Source organism: Etheostoma cragini, chromosome 9 (genome assembly GCF_013103735.1).
Source record: "Etheostoma cragini isolate CJK2018 chromosome 9, CSU_Ecrag_1.0, whole genome shotgun sequence".
Lineage (NCBI taxonomy): Eukaryota > Metazoa > Chordata > Actinopteri > Perciformes > Percidae > Etheostoma > Etheostoma cragini.
In genome coordinates, this window is record NC_048415.1 from 18438866 (window position 1) to 18454788 (window position 15923).

At 42.8% G+C, this 15923-nt stretch overlaps 1 protein-coding gene across 4 annotated transcripts in view; it reads right to left on the reverse strand.

The window, feature by feature from the left end:
• Nucleotides 1-1539: 1539 nt before the first annotated feature.
• The window catches only part of dot1l (DOT1-like histone H3K79 methyltransferase), a 29603-nt gene continuing 15219 nt past the window's right edge, over nucleotides 1540-15923 (reverse strand). For 2 of the 4 annotated variants that reach the window (XM_034882571.1, XM_034882573.1), the window contains 11 exons: nucleotides 15158-15295; nucleotides 14274-14399; nucleotides 11825-12264; nucleotides 11613-11703; nucleotides 11353-11502; nucleotides 11033-11075; nucleotides 10250-10863; nucleotides 9694-9899; nucleotides 9311-9384; nucleotides 8543-9232; nucleotides 5841-6514 (listed from right to left, as the gene is read on the reverse strand). In XM_034882571.1, coding sequence (XP_034738462.1) covers nucleotides 5880-6514; nucleotides 8543-9232; nucleotides 9311-9384; nucleotides 9694-9899; nucleotides 10250-10863; nucleotides 11033-11075; nucleotides 11353-11502; nucleotides 11613-11703; nucleotides 11825-12264; nucleotides 14274-14399; nucleotides 15158-15295 — 3207 coding nt within the window. In that variant the 3' untranslated portion in view covers nucleotides 5841-5879. Of the gene's footprint in view, nucleotides 5649-5840; nucleotides 6515-8542; nucleotides 9233-9310; nucleotides 9385-9693; nucleotides 9900-10249; nucleotides 10864-11032; nucleotides 11076-11352; nucleotides 11503-11612; nucleotides 11704-11824; nucleotides 12265-14273; nucleotides 14400-15157; nucleotides 15296-15923 lie in introns of those variants that run through there. The other 2 variants (XM_034882572.1, XM_034882574.1) reach the window with 2 other exon arrangements.

Sequence of the window (15923 nt, forward strand, 5' to 3'; positions counted from 1 at the left end):
GGCAAAAGGGGGTCCAACCCGTTACTAGCATGGGGTACCTAATAAAGTGGCCGGTGAGTGTATATATATATACATACACACACATATATATATATACACACACATATATTTGTACACACACACATATATGTGTACACACACAGATATATATACATACACACACATATATACATACACACACACACACACATATATATATACACACACACACACACATATATATATGTATACATATACATATATATATGTATTGGTCAGAACCAGCACACACACTCATCACCGTTGCAGCTGGTAAGAATTGATAATAAAGAGCATCCAGTTTAACGGCTGCTTTCTTGCCGAGATTCAGATGAGAAGATTAATAAACGGACCGACCCATCTTATCATCTAACTCTTGGGAAACAAAAGCGAAAAAACATATTTCCCAAAGTAATAAAGTTGAATGAAAAAACATCCTTTGTAACAGGATGCCCTAATAAATGTGTACAATGTATCTGCTCTCCTTCCTGATAGAAGGTTGGGGAAAGAAGAAAGTCCTGCTCCCAGAAAGGAACGTAGACATCAGATCTGCTTCCCATCACCACACTCCCAGCTGCAGTCTTGTTTTGCAGACAGTCAAGGTCTCCGAGTTGTTTAGTGGCCGTGTATCACAGGAGATAAAGCCAAGGCTCCTTCTTGTACATCACAAATCTTCACTGAAGAATGACACAAACTGTTCATTATTCTCTGATCGTTGCAACATGTTACTGACAGAGTGTGGAACATTTCTTGGCAGGTAGCACATCCTCCCTTGTCCTTGCAGACAGCAATGTGAAGTTATTTCTGTATGTCTTTGCTGTGAGATACATGGCTGTATTTAACAGCGTTTAAAATCAAAAAAAATATTAATAATCTGGTGTAACTCAACACATTTTGGAGGTTTCACAATGTTTTTTTTTTGTTTTTTTTGATCCAATCAATGTCTTGAGTGGGAAAAACAACAACTATTGTGGACATTTTTAATGAGTCCAAGTGAAAACCTTCCCCGTACGGGCTTGTTGGGAGATTTTCTCTGAGACACTACAGGCCTTTTGGCATAAACCCCGTACACATTTCACTAAATTTTGCTACTGGGAGGTCTGGCCTAAAAAGCAAAAATACAGCAGCACTAATCAAAAAAAATTCAGATTTTTCTTTTTTTTTTCAGATTATTATTGGGGGCATTTTTGGCCTTTAACAGGACAGCTGGATACATGAAAGGGGAGCGAGAGGGCGAGTGACATGCAACAAAGGGCCACCTGCTCTACCAACTGAGCTATGAAAATGTCCATTTCAATTGAGATTTACATGGTGGAAATATCTAGCGGTTGTTAAATATACAAATAATTGCTTATTATGATTATGGTGGAGATGTGCTGTTTTGTTGCTTCCTCTGCATCACAGATATTCTTCACTAGTTCATTTCATGATGCGTCAACAACTTCAGCATTAGCTGTCCTCTGTGAGAGGAAAAAGAATGAGATCAGACATGAATTGCTACACACAAAATTATTCAAATAGTATAGGAAACATTTTATTATTAATCAAAACGCAGGGGAACAGGGCATTAATTCCATTTTGTATCATTATAACATCTTAGGACAAAAGCACCAACATCAAACACCAACAATTCATGAAAACCCAGGGCTTTTTGGAAAGTAGGTTTGCTGTTATTGCACCTCAAACCTGCCCAGGCCTCACTGCACACGCTGCAGGCCACGCGTGTCCTGTGAGACGATCCCACCAAGGACAGGTAACCTCCTTCTTAGGAGACGCAAATCTATACATTTTCTGAGTTGAGGAAGATGCTGAAAATCGTAGCAATTTCACAGCTTCTGCACTTATAAAGCATTACAAAGCTGGATTTCAGTGGAGACGCTGGATGTATGTGACAGTGAGAATGAATCGGAGGCGATATGACTTTGAAATTTCACCTTGAATTACACTTACTGACGGGCTGTCCTGGTCCCGAGTTGGGTTAGAAAGGGACTTAAGCGTGGTTAATATGTCTGATATGCGTTGCTTCTAAGAAAATTGTTTCCATCATTTCAAGCAATGTGGGAAGTCCCTGAGTTAAGACCTTTGGCAGGATTTAGAGTAAACAACCTCGACTGCAAAAGCTCTCACAGATGATCAGAAATGTACCAGGATGGAGCATGCTGCACTGCATAGACCTTATGATTCAATTCATGCTCATAGCTTACTTTTAACAGTCTGTGGCTCATACGCCAAAGGACTAGAGTAACAGCACCTCGTCCCTTTGACTGATTATATAAATAGCTACACATCTGTAATGGGGGGGGGGGGGGGGTAAATTTAGCCATTCCCACAAACTATTCTCACTGGCACATACCCCACGCCGCCTCTCCAGTTGAAAACTCTCCGTAGGTTAAAGTGGAGCGTCAGAAAGCCGCCAGGCAAGCTCGCGTTGAAGATTATTAAACCATAAAACCCTGCAGCACAACAGGAGAAGAGTAGTATTTATCAATAGCTGCAATGTCCTTGTTTTAAGTGAAGGAGAGCACCGTGTCTGACTAGTAGTAATAAAAACCGACAGGAATCTGAAGACACCATTAAAAGCATAACATGTAACGGCAATTGTATCAAACACCAAGAAAAATCTAAAGGAAAGCTGCTTCAACAATAATTACAAAAGAGCTCTCAGTGCTGGTACCAAGCGGACTACAGGCTCTAACTATACTCTAAAATCATTTTTTTCTTTTCACTCGCAGGTGAGAAACACATTTGTGAGAAAACAGGAAAGGAGTTTACAATAAAGCTTTGATTTTTCATCTAGTCTTCCCTTAGATATGCATCGCCAAGTGGGGAAAAAAGCACACACACACACACACTGTGCTTAAGTGTAGCCCCACTATCTAACAAAAAAGGAAGCTTGGCTGCTCTCACAAAGTGATACACGCACACACACACAACCTAACACAAGAGTCTTTGCAATGACACATTATGCACACATTACATGGTAGGGCCTAGCCAGCAAGACATCTAAAGACAGTGTGTGTGTGTGTCAAAATGGCTGCCACATAGTTTTATATGCACCAGTGAAGATTTCATTTGTAAGACCTGAATTGCAAACAGAAGCACCATTTTTCCTGCAGAATCTGGGTTTGGGTTGGAGAAAAAAAAAAAAAAAAAAAAAAAAAAAAACATGAATACATTAGATAAAAGTGGGGACAGTTCTAGTGCTAGAATCTAGTTGTGTTTCAACCACAGCACCGTGGTTTACCTGTGTGTGAATTACAGCTTTTGACTTTCTAGTTCTGTCACAAGGATTCAGATGCTGTTGTGCGGCCATGTTGTTTAGCGCCTTCTGGTAATGTCCTGCGGTGGCAACGGGTCACTCTCCTTGGCATCAAGACACCTGATTAACAGGTTGAGTTTAAGGTTACAATGCCAGCACCAAAACACCTCTATTCATATATATCTATATATATACATATATAGACTGTGTATAGACAGATATTTTATATAGCTTTCTGTTTATGGAGACATACAAGGAAAAACAAAAACCTATGTACAATAACAGTGTGTCTTGTTCACAAACAGCTAAGCAGCTCTCTGAGAGAGCGAAGCAGGCTGCTTATGATTGAAACTGCGGCGTGAGAAACGCCTGGAGGTCCTCACGCCTGTTTACTCAGACTCTGAGCCAGCTGTTGCAGAGTAGTTTTATCGAAAGGTGTTACAATTGTACACGAGGCATTCAAAGAACCAGACAATAGCATATTAAATATGAGAAAGGAAATGCCGGAAAAATGGCTTTACAAATGTCCCTGTGTACAGCACCAAGTATTCAATTTGTTTTTGATGTTTCAATATAGAATAAATAAGATCAGGTACAGTCCAAATTTAGCACCATTGTTTTCAGACTGAGTTAATTACACACACTATTGCATTCTACAATATTAGCACATTTCATGTTAAAAAAAAAAAAAAAGGAAAGACAAAAACAAATGCTAAGGCAAATGGAGAAACTGACAGCATAAATATAATAATCTAAATTATACACAACTATACAGTCGGAGAATGAATCACATTCACAGTACAAACATTGTTTACAAAAAACAAATTACGCAATAAAAAAGCAAACCAAAAAAAGGTGTGAAGAGAGTCCAGTAGTTTGTTTGTGGTTATGGTTCATTGTTTTCTCAGTGTGTGAAGATGTGCATGCATGTGTGCGTGCATGTGTGTGTCTGTCTATACTATATGGAGTACAATTCCACACACAGTACATGTGTCCACATTTTAAGTCCTAAACATTTGCCTGAACCTGCATTTCCCAACAGCAGAGATAAATATGAACAAGTTTAGCTTAAGAAGAGTTCAGGATTCCTGCTGTAAATGTATTTCGGCTGCGTTCCCACATAGTAGTGTGATTTACTAAATTGACCGAAGAAGAATAGGTTAATAAATACAGAAAGTGGCTGACAATGTTGATATAGCACCATCAAATAAATTTCATAGGGTCTTTTTGAAAAATTTGAATGTACTTGGCCTTATTGGCAACCCTTGAAATGTTTCTAATTTGCCATATTTTCAAAATTAGGCTGAATCAGAACACGTTTTCAGAATTTAAAACATACGCTTATGTTTTTCCATATTGTTGTAATGTTAAATATGCTTGATTACATAAAAACACCAAAAAAGCTAATTGAAGTTAAAGAAACTTTTACAGATGTTAAATAGCTGATAGAAGAGAAATACTGAACCACACATTAAGAATTATTTTCATCACTCATAATGTAAACTTAATTAAAGAGCATATCAGTTTTGTAACCCAGTTTCCTTTTAAAATTTTGATAAACATGAAAATATTGCAAATCATCAACATTAGCAGAGTTTAAGGCAACAAACCAGCCAGGACAAGCACATCTTCTGCTACAGAGCAACTGTATCTTACTATCCAGTGTGAAGTTAGACCAAAATACTAAGTTCCTCATCTTGTTTCATACTCAAATATGTTGCAACAAATATTCACAGAAGAAAACAGTTAAGGAAGCATGCATGCAGAGAAGCGACACTGCATGACATCTGAGCAAAGTTTAATGAACTTGCGTGCATGTATGTGTGTGTGTGTGTGTGCGTGAGTGTGCAAACGCCATGCACTCACATTAAGTGAACTTTGGAGGGAACGTGACACATGACGAGTTTCAGATCATAAAGGTGGACTATGTGCTTCAATCTGTTTTTAAATGTTACATTAAATCATTACAACAGATTATTTTGCTAGTTTCTGTGATAGTGACTAAGAAAAAAAAGACACATTATCATACTACCGAGCACCTTTAATTTAAACCAGACATCTTTATAATTCAGTTCGTTGAGTGCTGAGCAGCGGCCTGTACTGATTTCCATATTAACATGACCGATACCTTTGAATTCTGCTCAAGGTGACCATAGTGGTGGTTAGTGTGTATGTGTGTGTGTGTGTGTGTGTGTTTGTGTATGTGTGTGCCTGCGAGTGTGTGTCTCAGAGATCCCAGTACAGAAGCCGGTCTTGGAGGCAGTTGGGTAGTGCAGACGATTTGAAGCACCAGTGAGTGAGGAGAGTGCCTTGGTCCACACCTGGACATTTGCATAGTTTATTTCATTTTGAGGTAGTTTTCAACAATTACCTGAAACATCAAAGAAGACAGAAAAATTAGTTAATGAGTGTTTCTAAGGATGACATAGATGGCAATAAACAAATAAACAGTATTAAATCCTGTCACTTTTAAATCTAAAACCCAAGAATTGACTTACCTTGTTTAATCAGAACAAAACTGTTTTGGGAGCACATGAAAAACAGGTCTCTCCCTTCGCCCTTCCCCTCTCTGTCCTCCCCCCTTCCCCTCACCCCCCAAATTCTATCTAGGTCGGGAGCCAGGGAGCTGGGAGGTTGTGTAGTTACCATGCATGCCCTGAATCCTCCACATGCTCCCGCCACCACCTGAGCTGCCGGCCTGTGGTGGAGGGGGCAGCCGAGGGGAGTAGTGCACTGCGAATGGATGAGACGAGGAGGAAGTCGACAGAGAGGAAGAGGAGAGGGAAGCAGTAGCGGTGGCAGCAGCAGAGACAGAAGCAGAGGACGCAGAGATGGAGAGAGAGAGGGATGACTGTGCTCTCTGGTGATGGAGAGTAGCGTGAGACAGACGTAAGGAGTGGAGGGAGTCGGATCGAGATGATGGCAGGGCGTCAGAGTGTGTGGGTGCTGAGGCTGAAGTGCTGTGCAGGGGTGGAGGAGGGGGCAAGGTGAGGGTGGGAGGAGAGTGGCTATGCAGGACTGACTGAGTGCGGCTGTGCTGAGCCTGGGAGAGGGGGAGAGGTGAGGACACAGAGGCCAGGCGCATGGAGGCAGGTTGGGGAGTGGTGTGCTGCTGGGTTTGGGAGGAGGTAGAGGAAGAGGACGAGAGACTGAGCAGAGAGCTGAGGCCTCCAGAGGTGGGCAGCGTCACCCCAAACTGATGGGAAGACATTGTGGGAACCACGTGATGAAATATACCTGCAAATCACACAGCAGAAATGGGGGGAGGAGAAGGGCGAGAGAGTGGAGGCAGAGAGAGCAGATAAAAGTGGCAAAGAGAGCGAGAAGGAGGGGGACAAAGAGAGAAGCAAGGACTGAGCCAGGTTGTGCATAGCGACAAGCAAGTGTTAAAGGAGAAGTCTGGTCAATTTTTACGTTAATATTGATCACTATAATTATGCGAGTACTTTCAACTGACAGAAACCCAAGCCTAATAGGTGCAGGCAACACGGAACAGCTGCAGCTACGTGTACGAGCTTCCACTGAGCTAAAACGGCAGTTGTTAGCGCACGTTTTAGAGTGCCTTTGTGCCTTTTAGCAGACACAAAATGCAATTATGCAAAAATTAAAATAGGTATTTGAATACTTTAGTGGTTATGACTAGGGATGTCACGAGAACCGATACTACTTATTTTTGGAAGCACCGTAGGCACCGTTAGCAGCAATGCCATTATTAGCAGCATTGGCTGCTTGCCTGCTCCTCTGGTAACGTCAGCCGTTAGCAGGGTCAGCATGGGGGCGTTAGCAAGTACCATTCGGGATCACTTTACTGGCTACGTCTCAATTGTTTTTGTGAGTAACCAACTCGGGTACTTTAGATGTACATATCAACACCGCCAAGCCTCTCACTCACCAACTGTACACGTAGCTGCAGCTACTCCGGGTTGCCTGCACCGATTCTGTTTTTTTTTTTCTTTCAATTGAAAGTACAAGCATATTTATAGAAATCAAGATTAATGTAAAAATTGACCGTAATTTTCCTTTAAGACAAGCACACAAAAAGCAAACAGAGTCAGTCCACTGTGACGGCAAGTAAACCAAATGAGAAACTTTTCTTATTGTAGCAAAATTGATTTCTGGGTTGATCTTTTGCTTACAGGTGAAATGACTCTGACATTCGACTCTAACAGATACACCCAAAGAAAATGAAAGTAGGGCTGCACAATTAATCAAATTTTAATCACGATCAAATTTTGGCTTTCCACGATCAAATTTGCGTGATTGACCAATATTTTAAATGCATCATTTGGTTCATAGAACGCTCCGCACCACTGTCTGATCATGTGCCAGTCAAAGGTGTTCCCTCCACCGCGTAGCTTTCTAGACAGTCACAGAGGATAGAGTAACGTGAGGAAAATTCCAAAACAGATAGCAGTCGGTCATACGTCAGTCACAAGGTTTACCAGTAAACGCAACATTTTGTCCCGTCTGTGTTGTTTTGCAGACAACAACAGTGACCAGCGACTAACATTTTTTCTAGGTGGCACCGATGCACCTTATGTCCTCACATCCGCTGATTGAGTCTAGACGGCACAGTCAAGTGAAACGGACTAGCGCTAAAAACCACTCCCGCCACTGTTGCTGGTATACAAGGCAAAGTCACCCGCCACTTTGAAAAAGTACCCGCAAGTGGCTGGTGCTAATTTCCCACCCTAATATGGATGCACAAAATGGATGTATAGCCTATAGGCTAATTATAACTGCTTTATGTAGCAATAAAATCAGTTTTTGCTAAAAACAGCAAATAATTGTGATAATAATATAATTATTAATCTCAATATTGATCAAAATACTCGTGATTATCATTTTGGCCATAATCGTGCAACCCTAAATGAAAGTTTAGTAAAGTAATAGCTGTGTAAACCATGTTATTAATTCATGGCTAACCTCAAGTTTCAAGACAAATCATTGGTTTGGAATTTTCTATTTAACATTTTTGTTCAGCATTCATTTTGTTGAATTCAAACATTTTCCAAGGGTGTTTCTAACAGCAGCACTCAAGCAGCCAGTCCATGTGGAAGCGAGGAGCACAGAGAGTCAGTCAAACTGTCAGTGAGGCCGACAGAAAGACAGCAGCATTAGACCTCCACTTACCTGGCTCTACTAGCAGACCCATTCCCTCCGATTCATACTATTCTCTATCAAGACAACCCCAGGCTAAGACTGTGACCTCCCTCTTGACCGGGCTAAAACTAAACATGATCAGTTTGTCATTATGATGCTCACCTCCAGCCACTCCCCCTGCCAGCCCAGCACTGGAGAAGCTTCCGAGGGCAGAGTGTCCATTGACGAGCCTTTGAGTCCCACTCACCGTGGATCCGCCTGTCTGGGCCCCAAACAAGGACTGTAAAACGGACGTCCCTCCAAGTGGGAACTGAGACCCCAGGTACTGCCCCACAGAGGATCCTGTGGTTGAGGAAACTGCTACAGGACTGCCCCCCACCTTCCCACTCAAAATGCCCCCACCACTGCTAGCTGCAGCAGATATGAAGAGGTTCTGACTAGCCATGCTGCTGCTTGTCTTCAGTTCCCAGTCGCGAGGGGCCTTCTGTTTCTGGAGAGCGTGACGTTGGTCGGAACCACTGCCTCCCTGGGCACCAGCACCCCCGCTGCCTCCACCCCGGGGCCCTGCCTCCTGACTGAGGAAAGGATTGGGGTTCCCGTAGCTGGACGACTCTCCATCACTTCCTCTCCTCCCCTGCTGATGCTGTTGTTTGTGATCGGAATCTGAGTCTGTACCCCGGCCCGACCCCCCCATGCCAAATGGAGAGCCCCCCTGTCTCAGGTCAGAGTTGGGTTGCTTGGGGTCAGAAATGGGTGAAAAGGTGGATTTCCACTTGCTGGTAGAGGACAAGGAGGATGTAGAGGAGGCCTCACTGCCTGTGCTGTTACCACTGCTGCTGCCAGACTTCCTGACTAATGAAGGAGAAAATAAAGAAGGGTTTGTATTAAGTAGCAGAAGTCTTTATTTAAAGTGACATTTGCTGTTCTTACCTCTTTCTCCATCCCCTAGTCTACCAGGTCCATCTCTGCTCTCCAGGGATATAGTGGCAATTTTTCTTTCAATTCTAGAGAAAAACAAACAAATTTAAAACAAACAGCCATAAGCAGCGACAAAATGAGTTTGACCCCTATAATAGACAAAAGAGAAATCAAAAGGCTAGATCATTGTCGTTTTTTCTTTCACCAACGGCAGATTCAAATTGAGTAAAAAGCAAATAAAATGTAATTGGTCACCAGGATACTAAGCAAAAACCTAGACAGGGAAAATAGCTTGCAGCTGCAGTGGAGACCAACAAAGTCATCTTGCGTAAAATGTAGCTCAGGAGGTCTATCATTCTTCCTCTTGATCTATTATATTATAATGACTATATTACCGTGAACTGGAGCTGTCCGCAGGGTATCCTGAGTCCTCGTCATCAGAGCTGGGGGCAGAGGAGTAACGGCCTGTGCCATTGAGCTCCAGGGGACGCTCTCTCTTCAAGATGGGGGGCTGGTCCAGGTCAGGCCCAGTGGGGCTACGGCTTGATTGTTCTGGGGAGGAGATGGCAGAGATCTCCAGAGGCTGATTGATGTTGTTCACCTGTTGGGACAAAAGACATGCAGATGACACTTTGCAATGAAAAAGGGTCGTGAATAATGTGATGAAATTGTCATTGCCTTCATCCACAGAGAAATATGGGTGCCTTGTGTGCAACCACTGCTTTGCTTTTTTCCCCAAAGCCTTTATGCCAAGGTACAGTATTTACACATACCCTTTGTTATTATGTATTAAAATGCTGAACAAGCGGTACTGTGTACAATCACAATCCTGAACTTTGAACAATCTGTAAAAAACAGCTATAAAATGGGGTTGAGTTTGCAAATTATTAAAAAACAATATCATATCAGGTTCCTATCAACTTTCTCTTCTCAAGCCTTTTGGTGACTCACCATGGTGTTGATGTTAAGTGGCGATCCTGAGGAGTGGTTGTTGGAGCAGAGCCCGGGGAATGACCTCCTCTTTGGGGATCCGCTAGCTGCGACAGCCACGGTAGAGCTGCGTTTCCTTCTCCCCCGCTTACGTCCCTCTTGAGAGACGAGGCCGCGAGAGGCATGTGATGACAACATATGTGTGGGTGTGTGACTGTGCTGTGTGCCGGGGGACTGGTGGTGGTGGTTTCCATGGTTACTGTGGTATCCCTGCTTGTTGCCAGTGTGATGGTGGAGGCGTGATCCTGCGGCCGCGCTGCCTCCACTGCCTGAAGAAGAGGAGGACGAGGAGGATGAGGAGGATGAGGAGAAGAAGATTCTCCTCCGCAGTTCACTTTCCTGGGGCTCTGTGTCCGATTCACCTCCTTGACGATCCTGTCCATCTTCTGGAAGAATCCTTGGGGGTCCATCTGCATACTGGAGCACCCCTCCAGTGCTGAGTGGGGGGCTCTGGATAGCTCTGCCCAATGGTCCTGCCAAAGTAGTGTTGGGGTGTGGAGGAGGTGATGAAGAAGCCCCATTATGGTCATCAGGATGGGGACCTCCATTCATCAGCCCTGAGCTGGATGAATATCCTAAACAGAGACCACACAAATAATGATTGGATGCAAGGAAGAACAGCCAGTCAAATATGAAATTAAAACACAAAATATGAAATGCACTTAATCAGTAATAGAAAAAAGCAATTTATTTCTTGTTATTATTAGTGAATGTACATGTAAGTGGTTGAAGGGTAATCCTTACCATTGGACTGACTTGTCTGAAACACAGGGCTCGGTGTACTTCTCTGAAATTATGAATGTGGACAACATATCACAACATTTTTCCAAAGAAAGGTCAAAAAATGAATCAAAAAAAAAAAAAAAACATTATTATTGTTATTGAATATCCAATTGATTTACCCAATGAAATAATTGTATCTAACATAACTCTAACCTGTTTAGCTTACTGTTTGCACATCAATCTTATTCTTCAGTGTGCATTTTATTTATTACATCTTGAGCAGGGCACAAATGTACTTTATTACAGATCCTACATAACAGTACTACACTTAACAAACTTACCAGTCTCTCAACACGACTGGGTAGCACCACGCTCGCCAGAGGGATGCTGACTGGTAGTTTACTTGGGTGGACAGTGCTTAGCGGGATACTTATTGGGAGGCTCGTAATGCTGTTGTCACCCTGAACAGATGGGCTCCTCTCCTTACCACCCTATTTAAACAAAAGAAAAAATGCTTAACAATGAGAGCTGCAAAGGAGGTAGAAAACTTACAGAGTGGCCAGAGCATGTGCACAGACAACAAGGAAAGATAAACATTTACCTTCTCAAAACCTTTATTCTGGGCATCAGCTGCATTGGGAGAAGGGCAGTTCATTTTGGCTCCAAGCGGAGAGTTCACACCACCCAATTCCCTAAAAAAAAACAGAAACAGGAAAATGTAGCTTAAACATTAGCTGTCTGTTGGAACTTGGAGATCCTGAAAACAAAAAGGTTAATTTTTTTTAAATCTGAAAGCTGTTAATTCCAACATACCTGTGCGCCGTCAGCCCTGGACCTCTCAAGTGAGCAGAGGCCGTGGGGTCCTGATTAAGGTGTCTCCGCAAGGCAATCTTTGCGGGGGAAAAGCGTGTGTAATCAGGAAGAGCGTAGGAGGAACTTTGCTGCCTTTGCCGGACATCAGGGATTGCGGGTAAAATCTCATGGTCCGGAGAGATGGGCAGGTATCGAGAAAGAAGCTCCCCCTTGGTGTTGGGCCGGTCAAAACAGGGTGAGCTTGTGCCATTGATAGACAGCTCTGGGCTGACACCGTTGAGGGCTGTGGCTGAGGACAGGCCAAGCTTAGAGGAGTCCATGTCTGTGGAAGAGCGAGATTCTAGGCTCTTTCTGTATGGGGAGCCATCACAGGGACTGTAGGATTTTAGGTGAAGCAGCTCCTGCTGTCTTTGACTTTTTTCCAGCTCCACAATGCTGATCTACAAACAGACACGAGAGGGAGCCATTACACAAGAAAACAGGCATCATACAACACTATCTGTAGGGAAATGTTTGTAACAGCAATTCATTAACTCTTCCTCTGAGTGTTTCTCTGAAGAGCCGGTGGGATGGACAAAAATGCAAGCAAGGTGTGTGTGTGTGTGTGTGTGTATATATACATATATATATATATATATATATTATATATACACTCACTTCAACTGTGAGAGACGGAAAACTAAAACAAAAATCTAGAAAATTACGTTTTATGATTTTTTTAAATAATTAAGTTGCATTTTATTGCATGACATAAGTATCTGATCACCTATAAACCAGTAAGAATTCCGGCTCTCACAGACCCGTTAGTTTTTCTTTAAGAAGCCCTCCTGTTCTCTACTCACTACCTGTATTAAATGCACTTGTTTGAACTCGTTACTTGTATAAAAGACACCTGTCCCCACACTCAAACAGACTCAAACCTCTCCACAATGGCCAAGACCAGAGAGCTGTGTAAGGACATCAGGAATACAATTGTAGACCTGCACGAGGCTGGGATGGGCTACAGGACAATAGGCCAGCAGCTTGGTGAGAAGGCAACAACTGTTGGGGCAATTATTAGAAAATGGAAGAAGTTCAAGATGACGGTCAGTCTCCCTCAGTCTGGTGCCCCATGCAAGATCTCAAGTCGTGGGGCATCAATGATCATAAGGAAGGTGAGGGATCAGCCCACAACTACACGTCAGGACCAGGTCAATGACCTGAAGAGAGATGGGACCACAGTCTCAAAGAAAACCATTAGTAACGCACTACGCCGTCATGGATTAAAATCCTGCAGCGCACGCAAGGTCCCCCTGGTCAAGCCAGCGCATGTCCAGGCCGTCTGAAGTTTGCTAATGACCATCTGGATGATTCAGAGGAGGAATGGGAGAAGGTCATGTGGTCTGAGCTTTTTGGTCTAAATTCCACTGCTGTGTTTGGAGGAAATAGAAGGATGAGTACGACCCCAAGAACACCATCCCAACTGTGGAGCATGGAGGTAGAAGCATCTTTCTACTTACTTTAGACTACAAACTTTTGTCTATTTTTGTTATTGCCACTCTTCATTCCAACCCCAACCGGCCCGTCAGACACCGCCTACTAAGAGCCTGGGTCTGACCGAGGTTTCTGCCTAAAAGGAAGTTTTTCCTCGCCACTGTCGCACTGTTGCTTGCTCTGGAGGAGACTGCTAGAACTGTTGGGTCCTTGTAAATTCTGGAGTGTGGTCTATCTGTATAGTGTCTTGAGATAACTCTTGTTATGAATTGATACTATAAATAAAATTGAATTGAATTGAATTCTTTGGGGATACTTTATTTTTTGTAAAGGAGACAGGACCACACCGTATTGAGGGGAGGATGGATGGGGCCGTGTATCACAAGATCTTGGCCAACAACCTCCTTCCCTCAGTAAGAGCATTGAAGATGGGTCGTGGTTGGGCCTTCCGGCAACGACAACGACCCAAAACACACAGCCAGGGCAAGGAGGGGCTCCGTAAGAAGCATCTCAAGTTTCCGGAATGGCCTAGCCAGTCTCCAGACCTGAACCCAATAGAAGATCTTTGAAAGGAGCTGGAAATCTGTATTGCCCAGCGACAGCCCCAAAACTTGAAGAATCTGGAGAAGGTCTGTATGGAGAAGTGGGCCAAAATCCCTGCTGCAGTGTGTGCAAACCTGGTTAACAACTACAGGAAACGTATGATCTCTGTGATTGCAAACAAAGGTTTCTGTACGACATTAAGTTCTGCTTTTCTGATGCATCAAATAATTATGTCATGCAATAAAATGCAATTCTTTAATTATCATACAATGGGACTTTCTGGATTTTTGATTCAGTCTTTCACAGTTGAAGTGTATTATAGACCTCTACATGGTTTTTAAAGTAGGAAAACCTGCTAAATCAGCAGTGTATCAAATACTTGTTCTCCCCACTACATATACTGTTTATATAAAAATGGAGGCGGACTGTGTACCTGCAGCTCCAAGCAGTGTCTTTGTTTCTCAGAGATTTGTCTGCGTAGTGCCTGCTTCTCCTTCAACAAACTTTCCAGGCACAAAGAGCTCCAATCTAGCTTTAGCTCCTCACATCGAGACTTCAGCTGGAAAACAACAAACATACACACTTGCTGTTATTTATTCGCTTGGAGAATACTCTAGCACATTGAAGTGCAAGGCTGTAAGACCATTATAACTGAAATTCCAAACTTATCACAATCAAAAAAACAAAACAAAAGTCAGAAGTCTGGAAACATCGTCTGAAACAAATCCCCAATTTCTGAGTTGCGGAGCTGCTGCGTCAGTCTCGCACTGGTAGTGGATGGGACGAGGCTAAAGCCGCCAGATAATTGGCAGAACTGGCGGATGGCTGTCGTTTGCTGGAGACCCTTCATTCAGATGTTCCTCACTTACTGCATGAGACTCCAGCCCCCGTACACAGGGGTTTCCCAGTTTAATTGCCTTTTTGCATAAAAAGCAATAGGCAAGCCTAAATTACTTTTCAAGCTAAATATCTCTTAACTTCCTCTTACCTATAGCTGAAGAATAAAACCGTTTTGTGTCTGTGGTACAATCCAAAAGAGACTCGCTCCAAAACATGAAAGCTTATTGGCTGCAATATAACATTCATGTTGTTCTCATTTGTAGTCATAGTACTGTAAATTGTATTTGAACTAGCGAAAGAAAGAGCTACACCACAGAATAAAAAAATAAAATATTCTAAAGAGCTGAGGTAGCATTTCAATGAATTAAGACCTAGAACACAATATTTCAACAAATGTAAGACTTTTTAAGACCCTGAGGAAACCTTGAGGAGTGGAGGGTGGAGGTTACAACATAGTAGCAAGCCCTGATGTCTCACCAGTAGCAGGCTGTGGTCTCTCAGCAAGGACATGTCTCTCTCAAGCTGCTTAGTCTGTTCTTTCAGCTGATGATTGTGGGCCGATATCTCCGTCTGGGCTTGCAGCAGGTCTTCCACAGTCAACGCTTTCACTCCCAGCTGATCACCACACACACGGACACAACATTGTTACATATCAGCTGCAAACACATAATGCCTAAACAACAATTTAACATCAGTGAAAATCTTGCTTTGCTAACCTCCGGTGGTTGAAGTTTTTTACACTGCTGAGTCAGTCACAACTGTAGTATACATATTTATTTTATTTTAGGATCAGTTTTTCCTCTATGTTGATATTGCCGCCACAGTATCAGAAATAGGGCTGTACAAAAGGTTGTCTATTAGCAGTGATTGTTAGATTGCATGACGGAGAATACCACGGATATGGGCTTCACACCGCGAGCGGGCACAAACGCCACTCGGCGGAGAAGGGAATCAATGAAAAGAGAGACTGCAGCTGTCCAGAGGATAACTAGTCAGTTGAGATTGCGTGTGTGCGTCCTTGAGAACTGTATGTTGTATACCTTATGTTGTCAGTTCATTTAAGCCTGTTGTTGAATTAATCTATAGTTCTCACACATTTTGATTTTCATTGTTTGTATTCTTCACCTGCTAGCTAAATTGCACGTGGCTGTTGATTTGATATAATAGCAGTTGTTGAACGGTTGTGCATGCTGAAGAAAATACAGCGGGTTTATTGTTATTATTTACATATATATATATATAT